The 16,460-nt window shown below is 36.4% G+C and overlaps 2 protein-coding genes across 6 annotated transcripts in view; one reads left to right on the top strand and one right to left on the bottom strand.

Moving 5' to 3' along the window:
- The window catches only part of PREPL (prolyl endopeptidase like), a 32,966-nt gene extending 25,146 nt beyond the window's left edge, over positions 1-7,820 (top strand). For 4 of the 5 annotated variants that reach the window (XM_039357731.1, XM_039357730.1, XM_039357733.1 and 1 more), the window contains 4 exons: positions 1,875-2,024; positions 3,232-3,364; positions 6,181-6,263; positions 7,599-7,820. In XM_039357731.1, coding sequence (XP_039213665.1) covers positions 1,875-2,024; positions 3,232-3,364; positions 6,181-6,263; positions 7,599-7,655 — 423 coding nt within the window. In that variant the 3' untranslated portion in view covers positions 7,656-7,820. Of the gene's footprint in view, positions 1-1,874; positions 2,025-3,231; positions 3,365-6,180; positions 6,264-7,598 lie in introns of those variants that run through there. The other variant, XR_005558467.1, reaches the window with a different exon arrangement.
- Positions 7,821-9,505: 1,685 nt separating this feature from the next.
- The window catches only part of SLC3A1 (solute carrier family 3 member 1), a 28,719-nt gene continuing 21,764 nt past the window's right edge, over positions 9,506-16,460 (bottom strand). Inside the window, exons 7-10 of the mRNA XM_039357745.1 lie at positions 15,639-15,834; positions 13,670-13,816; positions 11,758-11,874; positions 9,506-10,578 (exon numbers count right to left, since the gene is read on the bottom strand). Coding sequence (XP_039213679.1) covers positions 10,138-10,578; positions 11,758-11,874; positions 13,670-13,816; positions 15,639-15,834 — 901 coding nt within the window. The 3' untranslated portion in view covers positions 9,506-10,137. The remainder of the gene's footprint in view (positions 10,579-11,757; positions 11,875-13,669; positions 13,817-15,638; positions 15,835-16,460) is intronic.

Below are 16,460 nucleotides of genomic sequence, written 5' to 3'. Positions count from 1 at the left end.
TCTTTCGCTTCTATTCTACTGTCTCCAGTTACTGCCACATCCACTGTCCAGACTTTTTTGTCTTTCTTATCAACATTTGTTAAGTCTAGGGTGTTAAGTGGCAGGTGCCTGACTATTTAAATTCTAAAGTCCCAGAACAATTTAGCTTCTTCATTTTCTATGACTTTCTCTATTTTATGATCCCACCAGTTCTTGCTTGCAGGCAAATGATATTTCTTGCAGATCTTCCGATGCACCATTGTTGCTACTTTGTCATGCCATTGCTTGTAGTCAGTCTGCGTGATCTTCTCGCAGTAGCTAACCAGGTTTCTACTGTTCTTCAACTTCTTTCCATAGGCAGAATTTGCTGTCTGTTGATGTCTTCTCAATTCTAGCTCTGTATGCAATTGTCCTTAAGACTTGGCCTTGTGCAGTCAGAATTAGCCTCTGTCTCTTTCTTCAACTTTCCTGCTCTTGACCATTGCCAGCTCTTGTTGTTAAAGTCTCTGGGCACTCTCTGAAGCAAATTAATAGAATAACAGAGTTGGAAGAGACCTTGGAGGTCTTTCTAGTCCAACCCCTTGCTCAAGAAGGAAACCCTATACCAATTCAGACAAAGGGAGGTACTTAAAGTGATGCTGTTACAAAGTTCAGGCTTTGGATGTAAGTCACATTCCCTGACATGATATATTTTAATTAGTCTGCCATGTTCAGATCAGGTTAAAGTATATCAGCCATAGTGTGACTCAATTTGATAACAGTGTTGTTTATTAGAATCAAAACATCATAAAACTGATTATTGTCCATCAGTGTGAAGCTGTTGTTCCTTCCTTTACTCACAGTAATTTCAAACCATTAATTTTTCTTTCTGCCTCAGTGGATTTTCTCTTCTGAACTTCATGGCTTTGAAGCTGAGCAGTGGTTGCTTGTTGACATAATTAACGTCTCTAATCCTGAGAATCATTGCCTCTCACATCAAGAGTTATTAAACTTCTCCTTTTTCTTCTCTCTCTCTCTCTCTCTCTCTCACACACACACACACACACACTATATAAAACAAAACAAAGTTTAGGTTTTGCCTTCCAGTAGTATCCTATGCGTGTTTGGCTCAGTAGGTAACAAGATGGATTGCATCAGCTTTCTTCTGAAGCTAATACTTTCTATATAATCTATTACAATTCCCCATTTCTTTCATGGTTATATCCAGAAAAAGGACCAGCTTGACATTTGACATTGACAGGTTTGACATTCTCCACCACCTACGGAGACTCTTGCCATTATGAAATGGTGGCCTGCTAAACCATCTGCCCCTGCTGTTTTCCTCCTCTTGTTTCTTTCTATTAAGCCCTAAGCAATTTGGCAATGATAAGGAGCAAACTGGGCATGGAAGTAATGGGAAGACAAATCATTAGCAGAAACAGTGAAGGAAGTAGTCCAAGTGCCCTCAACATCTAGACTTGGCAGTATTGAGCTTAACCAGATTTTCAAGGAGAAAATAGCTCCTTCAAATTTGAGGAAATAAAGAATTAGAGTGTGAGATACAATACTAAGAGATTAAACTGATAAAAGAAGTGAAGTAATGCTGTTCTAGGACAGGCAGAATCATCTGTAGTTGAATCATGGGTCAGGACAATTGAACATTACAGCAAGTGAGGAATAATGCAGATGTTTTACTCGTGGTTAAAAACACTTTGGCTTAGCTGATTATTACTCTAGTCTTTATGTATGATTAAAGAAGTTGCCTTTTTTCTTGTATCTTTAACTGCTAATATCCCAAAGTTCTATCTTTAACTTCTCACAAATTAAATATACTAGAAAATACCAGGCTTATCTCTGTTATCTGCTTCACTCGTGTTAAACTTATATAAGAAAAAACGTTTTTATTTTGTTCATAGGCACCTTTTCTGGATATTTTAAATACAATGCTGGACCCTTATCTCCCCTTAACTATTGAGGAACAAGAAGAATGGGGAGATCCAGTGGGAGATGAGGCTTGCAAAGAATATATTAAAAGTTATTGTCCATACCAAAATATTAAGCCACAGGTACTATTGCATTTTGTGCTGGTTAAGTATATTATTGCATTGTACATAACTAAAATGTTAAATTTAGAGAATTGTTCAGACAATTTAATGAAATCATTCAAAATGAAGAGAAACTAAAATTAAGCATAATGAAGCATATAACTTGTATTTCTAAAAAGCAGATTTCAATAAGCAGTAATAAGTAGGATTCAGTGGCAAGAGTAACTAATGGGAAAAGGAAGTCAGAAAGGGGGGAGTTCTTAAAGGAGAAGATACCAAAAGCATAGTTACAAACAGTTTCAGTAATGGAGAGAAGGGAATGGAGGCGAGAAGAAGCCAATGTAGGGATTAAAAAAAATCAGTTATGGATCCTCCGCTGTTCAGTATTTTGATTAATTATTTACATGAAGAGGAAAGGTAGTCAAGTCTGCTAATGATATAGAATTAGGCAGAATACCTAAAGATGGAATACCTAATACCCTGGAAAATATAAACAAAATTCAAAATAGTCTAGAGAAATCTGAGAGACAAGCAGAAATTAATTGATAAATAAAAGTGATAGTAAAATTTAACAGAGACAAATGGAAAGCTTATCACTCATAAAAAAGAAATGAAATGTACAGGTACAGGATATCTGGTTTGGTAATGCTATCTAGATCACTGTGGCCAAAATACAATGGACTACAATGCTGCGGTCAGACTACAGTCTAATCAAGAGGGGTAGCAATGACAATGCAGGCAAAACTGATAGAAGGGATTTAAGGAGGCTGTATAACTCTGAGCAAACAGGTAACTTTCCCATATCAATTGTGAATAGGTATGACTGCACCATAAGCTTAACACTGTCTGGCTTTACCCTCAGATAACTGACTTGCTTGGTTATCTATTTCCAAATGAAGAAAGAGTAGCAGCTAGGATAGAGCTAAAATCAGAGCCAAAGTTATATTTTAACTTCTTTCTAGTCTCAGATAAAAAGTTTATGGAGAACATTCAATAGAAGACAACTGGCAGCTGTTTATCAAGTCAGAGATAAGATCTTCCCATAATTGTCAGCTATAGCTACAGTCTAGATAGATTAATTAACTCTGTTTAATACTTCTTTCCTGCAGACATGGTAAAGCAACTTCCACCGAGTTAAAAATTAATGCCTTTACAGATTGGTATCAGTAATTTCATCCTGCTAACTCAGACATTTTCTTCCCTGCTCTTACTTTTTTTTTCTTTTTAGAATTATCCTTCTCTTTTTATCACAGCTTCTGAAAAGGATCAACGAGTTCCCATGGCAGGATTGTTAAGATACATCAATAAACTTAGAAAAGCTCTACAAGATCATGCTGAAACCAACAATTCAGATTATAAAGGTAGCACTAATTTCTAGATCACATTGGGATATGGTTAATAAAACAATTGCACACATTTGCCCAATCCACCAGAAAGAAGCAAATGGAAGTAGTCATGATATATATGTTTTCCATAAAACTAAAAGTCCAATTTAGGAGTAAGAGCAAAACTGCAACATTATTCCCTTCTTTCAAGAATTGGAGAAAGGGAAAAAATTCATTGGCCTCCTAGCAGATAATTTGAGTTAAGAAACGAGATAAAATTTAGCAAACCTTTCACAGGATGAAGCAAGGAATGACTATATATATTCATGCTCTTTTTTTTCTTCTTCAGTGAAATATGATTTATCAAATTAGGGTCATGATGCTAAATTAGACGAATTATAGTTTTCTTTAAGTGACTCTTTTTAGATTGGATTTTTCAGCATATTTCTTCCTTTTGGAACAGGGATCGATGTATATATACATACCCTGATATGTTGACATATATTGATTATATTGGAAAAGATAGTATGTGTTACATGCAATAAATTAATATTTACATAAAATATAGTAGTTGTAACATCCAGAAATTAATCTGCATACATAGAGGAAATTATTAACACAGAAATAGATAAATTAATCAAATTATTAATTATTATTAATATTAATAATATTTAAAATTAATCAAATTATTGATTAATTTTAAATATTATTAATATTAATAATAATAAGTTGGAAGGGACCTTAGAGGTCATCTAGTCCAACCCCCTGCTCAGACAGGAAACCCTATACCATTTCTGACAAATGGCTGTCCAATTTCTTCTTAAAAACTTCCAATGTTGGCGCATTCACTGCTTCTGGAGGTAGGTTGTTCCACTGGTTAATTGTTCTAACTGTCAGGAAGTTTCTCCTTAGTTCTAGGTTGCTTCTCTCTTTGGTTAGTTTCCACCCATTGCTTCTTGTCCTGCCTTCAGGCACTTTGGAAAATAGCTTGACTCCCTCTTCTTTGTGGCAGCCCCTGAGATTTGTCTTAATATTTAAACAGAATTTCAGTATTAAAGCAGATATCCCATTTAAACATTCGTGTAGTTTGCAAATATACTTAGCATGCCATTGTTTTTCCCTGATTGATATGCAATTTTAATTCAAAGTTGAAAAATAGATATAGATAGATAAATATAGAACGATTTCCTCAATTAATCCTTCAACTAATATCTAACTTCAAATGATTCATCAAGAATATTGACTGTGTGCATCTGTTTAAAAAGAGGGGAGAATTTCTAGCCAGCATATACTAACCACTAGCATAAGCAAACTATGCTCATGATTATCAATTATAAAGGATATGTTTCCATATATGAAGTGCTTGAGAATTATTGAAAAGTAATATAAAAATCTTATGGACAATAACAGGAACATATTTCTATTCAGAAATAAACACCAATCACATTCTTTCCAAGGTGAGAATACACAGCACAATAATTTCAATTATACAAAAATGATTGTGAGATATTAAACTAGGGGAACAAGTATAAAAGGTGTTTTCCATGCATCCTACACTTTGGGGGACCAGTAGTTTTGAAAATCCTCCTTGGATTTTTTTTTTGGCTCAATTCAATCTTTGTCATTTTATCAATTTTTACCTCTGCGATAATGTTGAGGAAAGAGATCCAGCCAATCTGCCCCTCGGCCTCCCTATACAGTATGGAGGTTACATGGCACCATCCCAGAAGCAGGCACCATTTCGGAGTGGCCACAATTCATTGTAGCCACTCCCAAAATTATGCCTGCTTCCCAGATGGTACCACTCAGCATCTATTTAGCAAGGTCACACGGCAGAGTGGCTGCTTCTCAAAGGAGATCTATAGGCTAGATAAGTGCACTAAGCCGTGATGGGGAGTGGGGAGGTGGGTGTGGGACCCAGTGGGCTGGGATGGAGACCAAGATGGGCAGGGGGGCTGCTGCAACATTCCTCTGGTCATGAGGGAGGGCGGATTGCAAGCACCTGAATTTTGTTCATGTGACTGTAGGAACAGTGTAGCGGCCTCAGCTTCAGTCGGGGCCTTAAGTCCCTTTGTTCAGCGCCATCATAATTTTGAACAGTTACTAAATGAACGTTCAAAGGACTACCTATAGTAGTTATTGAGAAACCTTATCCTCTGAATCACATTTTTGGCCTCAAAACGTATCTGAAACACTCTTCTGTTGTAAAAATGAATTGGAATAAATAGGTAGAGGACACTAGTAAATTATTTCCTTCATACCACCAGTCAGTAAGTGTTTATTTATTTATGAGACTTATATACCGCTTTAAGTGCAAGCACTCTCTAAGCGGTGTACACCAGTAAGCAATGTATATATATATTTACATTGTCCCCAACAATCTGGGTCCTCATTTTACCTACCCCGGAAGGATGGAAGGCTGAGTCAACCTTGAGCCGGTGAGATTTGAACCGCTGACCTGCTGAACAGAGTCAGCTAAAGTGGCCTGCAGTACTGCACTCTAACTGCTGCGCCACCTCGGCTCTTATTGTTCAAAGAGCTATTGAAAAATACCCAGAGGTGCTTTTCAAAAGGCAACTGAACTTTCTTGGTTTTTTCTTTGAAAACATTTTGCTTTTAATCCAAGAAGCTTCTTCAGTTCTGAAGAAGGATAAGAAGCTAAACATTTTCAAAAAAAGAAGAAAGTTTGGTTGCCTTTTGACAAATCATAATCTGGATGATGGAGAATCTCCATAAACATATAGCAAAATACTTTTCTTTCAGTGTTATCAGTGTGCATGGTTATTATGTTTCAGAATAGCATCTTTCTTGTCCCTTTAATGTAGATTGCATTTAATATATTTTGATTTCAGGAACTCAGATGTCTAATATTATCTTAGATGTTCAACCAGGAGGCAACCATTGTTCTCCAACATATGAGGATTCTTTAAAACAGGTAGGGATATCCTTTACAATGGAGAGTGTCACAAATTTATAGTATAACCTGTGAAGATAATTGTTAGTCCTCTGAGATACTGTATCTTTTCCTGTATATACAAGTCTTTCCACCTACTAAATCATAATCCCCCCCCCCTTTAGGGTGTGTAGCTCTTTTTTTATAAATAGGAACACGTTCTAGTCATGGAGAAAGGATTCTAGGTTTCACCAACATAAAAATTTATTTTATCACAATCTACTAACTGAAATACATGAAATATTTTTGAAATAAACATTTTTTGGGAAATGTTATTCCCTATCCAGTGTTGTACACATCAAATTATCACCAATAGCACTAATCATTACCAGGAAAAGGGATGGGGCAGCTGGGATGGAGGAGGAAAGATGCACACAGATTAGACTCATTCATTTTCCTTCCCACGAAACTGTGAATTGGTTAAATCATTTTGACTTTGAGATGCTGGATGGAATTCAGCCTCTTGGATTATATTATAGTGACCGAGGAAGATCTTCCCACTAACTGGCTGGTAGTAACAGTTTATGAGGGCTTCTCTACAAGTATATCAGGACTGTACTTTGCACTTTATATAGTGTAAAATCCAGAATCTGTCATTTGGGGTAGAAAGGATCCTTCTGCCTATAAAAGCTTTATATTCAGTAGAAAAATTATGCTGTTGAAAAGATACTGCAATGGTCTATGTTGATTTCTCCACAACAGCAGTCTTCTTTGTTTCTTGAAAAATCTGTTGAGATGGTTGATGGAATGTCTAGAAGAGCAAGGGGATGAGAAATTGTGTCCAAACTGTAACTTGCAGTCTTTTATAGATTTCAGTATGTAAAAACACAGCTTATGTAAATAATGCATCATTCTTTCTTTCTTATTCTGTTTAAATATTTTTAAAGTGTAGTTGTGAACTTTTTACCTACTATAGAAGACACTCATGCTCACATGAAAGTACTTCAACCACAGCTATGATAGAAGCAAAGCAATTTTGAAAGCATTTTGTGACACCAGCTTCAGCGTTGCTGCTGTTGTTCTGGTCACAAGCTGTGTTATACTTGACAGTAATGCTCAATTCACAGAAAGCTTTCCTGATATCAGTGAAAAGCCCATTACAGTAGCTGCCATTTTCTAAAGAGAATTTGGCAGGAAGAACTCTGATTACTCTTCAGACTGCAGACAAACCCCCATGATTATCCCAGTGTTACAGGAGTACGAACAGCACTTCAAGCCCATCTATTTGGATGGAAAGAGCTGCTGAAAATACAGCTCTAAAGTGTGCAAAAAGTTATGAGTACTGTGTTCTTTACTAACTATTTTTAATTGTTTTAGGTTGCAACACAGCTAGCATTTCTATATAGTGAGCTTGGACTTGACAAGCAGGAGTGAAGTCAGGCTGGAATTTTTGTCCTTTACCCAAAGGAGAAGAAAATGATTTGGCTAAATATTCAGAATTACTTGCCCATGTGATTTCTCTAGAACTTTTATTTTGAAACTAAATTTATCCTGTGTTTTCCTATTTGTTAACCTCAATAAAATCATTGTTTGAATTTGTCTTCCTTTCCTATATTGAAATATATGCAGATGGCTCATAAGCAATAATCAGAAAGCAGAAAATACAACCAAAGTAAGGGACTAAAAATCAGCAGTTAAAACTGATCAATTTAAAACAATGCTTGAATATAATTATTTTCATCATTTACCGAAAAACAGCCAGTGAAGGCTAAGTTCTTTTAGGAACGTTATTTGAAAACCTATGGCAAATAACTGAAAAAGCCATTTTTCTGCTGTTGAGTGAAATGCAAGGAACTATTATCTATACTAAAATAGGGTTTGCAGACAGAAGAAATAAAAACTCCTTGATCTTATTACTCTTTGATTTGAAGATCAAATACACATCATGAAATGAACCTGGAAAGAAGCTGACAAGTACAGGATTGAAGTGGTATGTTCCAGTGCCCTCTATTCTTTTTTTTCTTTTTTTTTTTTTGTAAAAAAAATTTTTATTTTCAATTTTACATTACATCATAAAAAATACTTCAGATAAAATAAATTTATACACACAACTTTCAGTATTGCTCACCCATTTCCCCCCAAACCGCATCCACCCTCTAACCTCTTCTCTCACTTCCCTCTTTCCTTCTTCTTCTTCACTCTCCCCCTCTCCTCCTTCTCCTCAACCTTCCTACTTACTTACTTCCCCTTCCTCCTATCTTCTCATTCCAGATGCAGTCCAGGAGAAATGCCCGAGCAATTCTTCTCTCCAAAATAAAACATATACAATAAAACTATTTCTACTTATCTGAGCTATTTAACCTTCAACCCATCCTCGCCCCACCCCCCCTCCCTCCCCGACTTCCCAGAGCCAAGTACAGGGTTATACAAACATATTAAACATAATCTATTTAAGTTTACTAATTATACAATAACCAAAATCATACTAACCCTTAACTCTCTTCAAACTTTAACATCATAATTTTATAAACAAATCCATTACTCATAAAATAAATGAAACTTTGTAGTTCCATATTTCTTCTGAACATATTCTATCCATCTTCTCCATACAATAACATATCTCTCTTGTGAATGGTCCTGTAAATAAGCAGAAATTTTAGCCGTTTCTGCAAAATTAGAAACCTTAAATACCCATTCTTCTAAAGAAAGAGAGTCCTTCTTCCAATATTGATCCACCAATAATCTTGCTGTTATTAAATTCAACATTAAAATAGTTTCTTTAGCATCAAAATCCACAAAAATACCCCAAAAAACATAACTGGGGAGTAAACTTAATTTTCCTTTTAAAAACCTTTTGAATGTTACACCAAATCATAATCCAAAAGGCTTTAATATTTTTACAAGTCCACCAAACATGAAAATAGGTTGCATCCAAGCAACCACATCTCCAACATTTAGGTTGCAGGTTCGGGTATATACAAGACAACTTTTTAGGATCCAGATGCCATCTATAAAACATTTTATAAAAATTTTCCCTCAAATTTTGAGGCTGCGTAAATTTAACATTTCTAATCCAAATTACCTCCCATAAATCCAATGAAATCGGTTCCTGAATATTCTGGGCCCATTTAATCATACAATCTTTTACTAACTGTTTCCGAATCCAATTTTATTAACTCATTGTAAATTCTTTTAATATGAGCATATTTCTGATCTTTAATCTGAATTACCAAATTTTCATCTGCTAAAGTAATTCCCACTTTCTTATCTAAGGTCCACCTCTCCACTATTTGCAAATATTGAAACCATGATTGTAAAATATTTTCTTGCCTTAGCACATCTGAAGACTTTAGTTGCCAATCAGTACCCGACCAAATAAGTAACTCTTTATACGAAATATTATCAAAATTGTCCTCTATTCTTCAAGAATCCTAACACCTGCAGTCTGGACCAGTCCAAATTAGCAGACTGCCCTGAAGGTCAGGTTTATCTAGCATATTATAGAATCTAAGGTAGTATGAATATTATATGAGAATTTATTATTTTAAAGTTTAAAGTTACCATCATATCTTTATCCCCTCATTAGATAAGAAACAAAATATATGGTATATATTTAATAGAAACACACAATTTCGCAGAATGGGAGAATTGGGAGAACTAGAAAAGCCACCTAGAACGTTTCAAAGGGCTTACAATTAATAGGAAAGTAATTTTACAAGCAACCATTTAAACTTAAGTCTGCAGTAAACAGTACATTGTAACTACTAGAGAGTTAATTTTCACACTTTTTAAGTAATTCTAACTCTCCCATTAGAATTAGATCAAGCCTATAGAAATCTATGAATAAGCTGGCATATCTTTTGCAAAGAAATAACATGTAATCATGAACTAATGGATTTGGATTAAATAATGACATTTAACAGTACATGTAAAGTAAATTAAAGACACTGGAATAGCATGCCTTTTCTGCAATGAAGCACTTCTCTTTGAAGTTGTCCATCCCATGGAATGGTTTGCTTGCCCTATATTCCAATATAAGTCCTTCACCTTGTTGCGTTTCAATTTTTTTCATGTTTACAACTTTCCCAGTATTACTAAAAATAGTGCTTAGCTTTATACTAGCTTCTGAAGGAATACCAGGAACCAAAGATTGCAGATTTGTTACGGTTCCCACTCCAAAATTTAGAACCATCATAAACACTTGATCCAACCCATCAAGTTCTCTTACATAAACAAAGACATTGGTATCATTCCATATGTAACATGTCCATCCCCTGTGAATGGGAAGCTCACTGGACCGAAGAGAATTGAGTTGTCGGTACAAGTTGAGTGTGGAATCTGGATGATTTTGTTGAATCTGTAATAAAGGAAAATCATTATTTAGCAATTTATTAAATGCTGAAACCTTATTCATTTGTTGTTACATAAACCTCACTGGGGTCTTGGTAAGGTTCTATAATCAAACATATAGTGTAACTTGACTATAGGTAGTCCTCGATTTACAACAGTTCATTTAGTGACCATTTGAAGCTATAACAACACTGAAAAAAGTGACTTGTGACCATTCTTCACACTTATGATCATTGCTGCATCCTCATGGTCATATGATTTACATTCAGATGCTTGACAACTGGTTCATATTTATGATGGTTACAATGTCCCTGGATCATGTGATCCCTTTTGTGACTTTCAGACAAGCAGAGTCAATGGGGAAGCCAGGTTCAATTAACAGCTGTGTTACTAATTTAACAACTGCAGTGATTCACTTAACAAATGTGGCAAGAAAAGTCATAAAATGGGGCAAAACTCACTTAACAAATTTCTCATTTAGCAACATAAATTCTGGGCTCAATTGTGGTCTTAAGTTGAGGACTACTTGTATATCCTTCCTATCCTGTATTTTAGCAAACTTTCTACTGTGTTTTCTATTTTAGAATATAAATTACTTTGGAACACACACTGTGTTGGCCTTTGGCTATAATAATAAATTGTGTTTGTGTGTGGAACACACACACTGTTTTTGTACCACTGTAAGACATCCTATAGTTGGATAATGTATTAATTTAAAAAATCCTCCCCACTTTATCTTCTATTAATTCTCCCCTAAAGTTCCTGTATCAAGTTTTTTTTAACTACACTGTACTGTATTTCAGACATCAGAGGATATTTTAGTTTTTAATGACAAACAAATGCTTGGCTTACTAAGTTTTTTTATATTCTTTAACTCTACCAAAACCAGGTAGTATAAATACTATTTAGGATTTTCTATTTATTTATTGCCTGTCTTCATACTACAGATAAATTTGAATAAAATGAATGCATAAAAGCACACCATTATTGTACACTTTGGGACTAATACAATATTTCTGCAGAATTTATTGGATACTCTAGAGACAAGTGTTCTGCTGGAGGCCCTCAAAACCATAACAAAGCATTCCATATTGTACCATCTGGAGTGTTCTGAGGTAGTTGAGCCAAAACTATTTTGGGGGCATGTTGGGATAGATATATGTAGATGTTCAGATGTTATACTCACTTTCACATTTACATTTCGATAGTCAGGATTTACTGCTATCCATGTTGAGTTGCCCTCACTAAAGCCAGCATGAAGGCTATCATCCCATTGCATTGGTGCTTTTTCTAGAAAAGGTGCCTAAAAAGAGGAGGAACTATTCAGTACTAAATTGAATGTGCATTTATCCATTATGTACATTTATATCTTACTTACTGTATAGTCATATATCAAAGGAAGTTACATAAATATTAATAAAATACATTAAAACAATATAAAACGGGGTGGGTAAGAGAGCCAGCAGCAAAGGCTACCATCATCTGTGCTGGAAAAGCTCAAAAATGAATACTATTTGGAGCCATCTAGGACAGAGTTTCTCCGGGTTGGCAGCCTGGAGCGGAGGGGAGAGGGGAAAGAAGGGATGTTTTGTGGGAGGGGTAAATGCATGCTTGCACACATGTGCATGCACAAACACCTGTTGCTTGTGTGAGAGGCCATGAGCGCTCACGTGAGAGGGATCAAGGCACGAGTGGGGCCGCAAGTGCCTATGATGCTTGTAGAAACATGCAAGCATGACTCTGCATGCAGGCATGCAGCGGCCAGCCACTCACATGACCCAGTGGCCAATAGGCCGCAGCCTGGTAGTGGGCTGTGGCCCATAGGTTGGGGACCCCTGATCTAGGACACATTGTTTGCCCAAATAGGTATGATAAAGAAAAATATTAGAAAATCTATTTCACATTTTGACCTTGGTTCCTACAGTAGCCTCCATGCCTCTAGAGATTGAGCTGTATTTTGCCAACCAGGACAATTAGGGTTGAGATTTCCTGGTAGGGAGACACTAAATTAAAGGGCTAGATGGACTTCAAAGAATATTTCTTGTTGGGTGCTTAAAATTTTATAGAAGAATATATCAAGATTTTGAAATTAACTGTAAAAAACCTTTTAAGTTTCACATACTTCACCATCCATTCCAAGGCCAAGATTGGTATTAATCTATGCAAATGTCTACAGAAGCTGTTTCTGGCTCATCTAATGAGCGGCATCTAGCCAGTTCCTGGAGCCATAGTGGTTCAGTGAGGAAAATGTCTGAAGAGCAGTGGTTTTGTTTTGTGGAAGCATTTTGGCACAACAAGGTGGCATTGATTTCAGCATGCTAGGAGCAAGAGTCCTTGATAGAAATTTAGGACTGAGAATTCCAGTGAATGGCAGCAGTGAGAGAGGAACAAGTTGGTAGTTTTGTAGGAGAACAGATAGAACAGTAACTTTCCTTTCTCTTCTCCCTGGGATCCAGAGCTGGGTTCTCAAGATTGATGTATGCGGATTCCATTGTGGTTGCTGGAAACCAGAGTAAGAAGTTCTGTACTGGCAAGGCTGACTTTTTGCAGTGGGATTGACGAGATTGGCTAGTCTTATGTATCAATCTTGGGAACTGACGTGAGAAAAGGTTTTGCCTGCCAGGCCTATTAGATGTGAGATTCAGATGAGACCAGGATGCAGGGGGAAGGGGCGGGGCTGGAATAGAGTGAAGTGGGGATTGGTAGTGTGGATGATGTGAGATGGAGGCACTGCTCGGGCCTGGATGCTGAATGGTTTACAGAAGAAATATAACCTGGTTGGCAGCTTTTATATCCTATTTGCTAGTGTTGGGTTACATAAGTTCCTTCAGCTTGGAGTGGGGAGAGGGAATTGTTGAATGGGGGAAAGTGTGGGCATTTCAGTGGTGACATGGGGAGTAATTATGGCAGATGGGGCAGCGGCCTCAATGTTTAAGACAAATCCTATAATAGCCAACCATGTTAGCTGTTGATCATGAGGGATAAAGTCCTGAACAGCTGAAGGGCAGAAGACTGAGGAAAGGCCCTTTTCATTACTAGATTTTACCTCCTCTATAACAAACCTCTCAAGAGACTAAAAAGTAGAATTTTTAACTCACAGTTCCTGAAGTTGCATCTTCCATCCCTATTTCTTCGCCATAATAACTTACAGGTGTTCCAGGAAGGGTTAAAAGAAGCATATTTATGACATTTATATATTCTTTTCCAATCCGAGAGGATATTCTAGCAGTGTTGGAATCTCCAACCTAAAATTAAATAACACATTATTTCATTCCTAGGGTACAATCTTGTATTATTTATGGAAATTCAAATTATATAAACTATTCATGCAGCAGGTTTAGAATTCATTATCACTTGATGGGCTAAAATTGGCTAGGACATGCTAAACCAGTGGTCCCCAACCTTTGTGGCTTTGCAGCCCAGCGGAGGGAAGGAGAGTGGAACCAGGTATTGTGAGCAGCAGGATAGCGCATATGCATGCGCACAACTCAAGTTGCACAGGTCGACTTGCGCAGCCCGGTTGTGAATGGGCCATGTCCCAGTAGTGGGCCGAGGCTTGGGGGTTGGGGACCCCTGTGCTAAACCATAAGTACAATCATTAGCAGATTCATGTCAACTTTTTTCTCTTTCTCTACCATTACACCGGATATAACTGTTTTAAAACTATTATTGTTATTGTTGTTGTAATTAATATACAATAAAATCATACATATTGTGCCTTTCAAGCATAATTTCATATTTTTAAGAAAGCAGACAATATTGCCTTATAATATATGTTTTGGGTAAATTATTTCCAGAAGGAAACAACTAAAACTGAAGTAGACTGTATCTTGCTCTCTCTTATCTTAGTTTGCAGTTAATATTTGAATTTTCTGATTTCCAAGAAAGTTTGCATTCTTATAAAAATGATCTGCACCATAAAATATTTAAATAGTTACATCCTCTATGAAAAAAATTCCTTGAGTACTGATGTAATGGTTAAAGTGTTGCTCTGATAGAGGAATTCTTAGCTCAGAATGGGACAACTTGCTATGGCCAACTCACCACAGGACCACTTGCTGTGGGACAATTCAACAATTCATTTTAAGTATTTAAAATAATTAAAAAGTTATTTTATTTTTTTGTCATTCACATTTCATTCTGTCCCTCCTTTTTCATCCTTTCTTTAATGATTCTATCCCAGGATCTCTTTGACATTAGGGTAACTCTTGTCCTGCAGCAAGTTGTTCCGTGGCAAGTTGGCTATGCCAAGTTGTCCTAGATCCCTCTCAGCTATGAGACCTTACTGAGGTTTGGACCAGTTATTGTCTATCAGATCACCCTCCTCTACACAACTGTTTAGGGAATAAAATTAAGGGAGACTCTTCTCCCTCATTCACCACATAAGAGATCCCAAAATTATACAAACAATAAATCTGCAACAACTTATTTTTTTGTATTGCTTTCGACTGAAAGGGCTTTTGCTCTATAGATGGTAGGACATAAATTGTCCCCAAATTATCGAGCAGAGTCAGATGCCACTGAATTATCAAAGCTACAAACTACATGCTAAACTGTCTCATTACATTACACAAAGGCACAACATAGAAAACAAAGAATGATTGCCTTATACAATATACAATATTGTATATACAATATATGATATATGACCCCCCCCCAAATTGTTGGGTGCAACTCTCGGCATCTGCCCAAAATTCTTGCTGAATTGTTGGTTAGCTTTAATGTGATAGAGGCATTGACAGGGAAACATGTAATACAGACCATGGGAAAATATATCTGGTGTGCACATAGACACAAATATATGCATACTCCATATAATTTAGGCATATTTATTTTGATTTAAAGTAACTTTCTGTGAGATGGGCAGTCAAATAAATTTGATTAATACATAAATAAAACTTTAGTTTTGCTTTGGCACTTTCCCCCTATGTCCTCTTTATCTTGGACTGTTCGTTTTAGAAAGGATTATGCATCCTTACTATGAATAAATATTGCTTGATTTAAAAAAACATAAAAGGTTATACTGCAAACTAAAAATGTCAAAAGTCCTCCAAACCAAAAACTTACCATCCAATTTGGCCATTTTCCTTGTGGCATATTCTTCATCCACAAAGCTATGCTTTCAGAAATATCATTTCCTGAAACTGATTCCATGATCTTGAGGTAGAAATTAACAGGAAAATCAGCTTCTTGAATAAATGATGTCCCATAATACATCATAGTATCTTCAGTTTTGTTCTCAATTGTTTCTGTAGCCATAAATCTGCAAAGGAGGAGAGTTTGCATTCTCATGAAAATGATCTGCATGATAAAGTACTGGAATAGTTACACCCTCTATGTAAAAAAAAAAAAATCCCTGAGTTAAAGTTATAATGGTTAGAGTATTGCTCTGATTTATATTGTTTACATTCTGATTTATATTCTTTGCAGTCATCGGGTCACTAGCACACTGAAGGCTGATCGTTAGCTGCTAACAACCAGAGTATAAATCCTTCCATACCCCACCATTCAATCAGAAGTGAAGAAGCTTCTTGGATGAGAAGCAAAATATTTTCAAGGAAAAAAAACAAGAAATTTCAGTTGCCCTTTAAAAAGCACCTTTCGGACAATCATGACCTGGATGATAGAGAATCTTCATAGACAGTCAAAGGAGCAGACAGGACAGCATCTGCTGCCAGCCTGACAGATGCTGGGTCATGATGCTGACAGAAAGCATGTCATCAATGTCTGTCACAGATGATGAGCCACATGCCTGTCACTGCCAGCCCTTTTCCTCCAGCTTCCGGCCAAAGCAGCTACCATCACTAGCTTAATTGCCTTTGGTTCTAACCTCTGAATCAGCACAGGAGGCTTCCTAAGAATTTAGCTTAACTAACTCCAAAAAGGAAA

This window comes from Crotalus tigris, unplaced genomic scaffold (genome assembly GCF_016545835.1).
Source record: "Crotalus tigris isolate CLP2741 ecotype Arizona unplaced genomic scaffold, ASM1654583v1 scf7180000018941.1685476, whole genome shotgun sequence".
In the NCBI taxonomy this organism is placed as follows: domain Eukaryota; kingdom Metazoa; phylum Chordata; class Lepidosauria; order Squamata; family Viperidae; genus Crotalus; species Crotalus tigris.
Note: the sequence above shows the minus strand (reverse complement) of the source record. Positions and strands in the feature narration are given on the sequence as shown.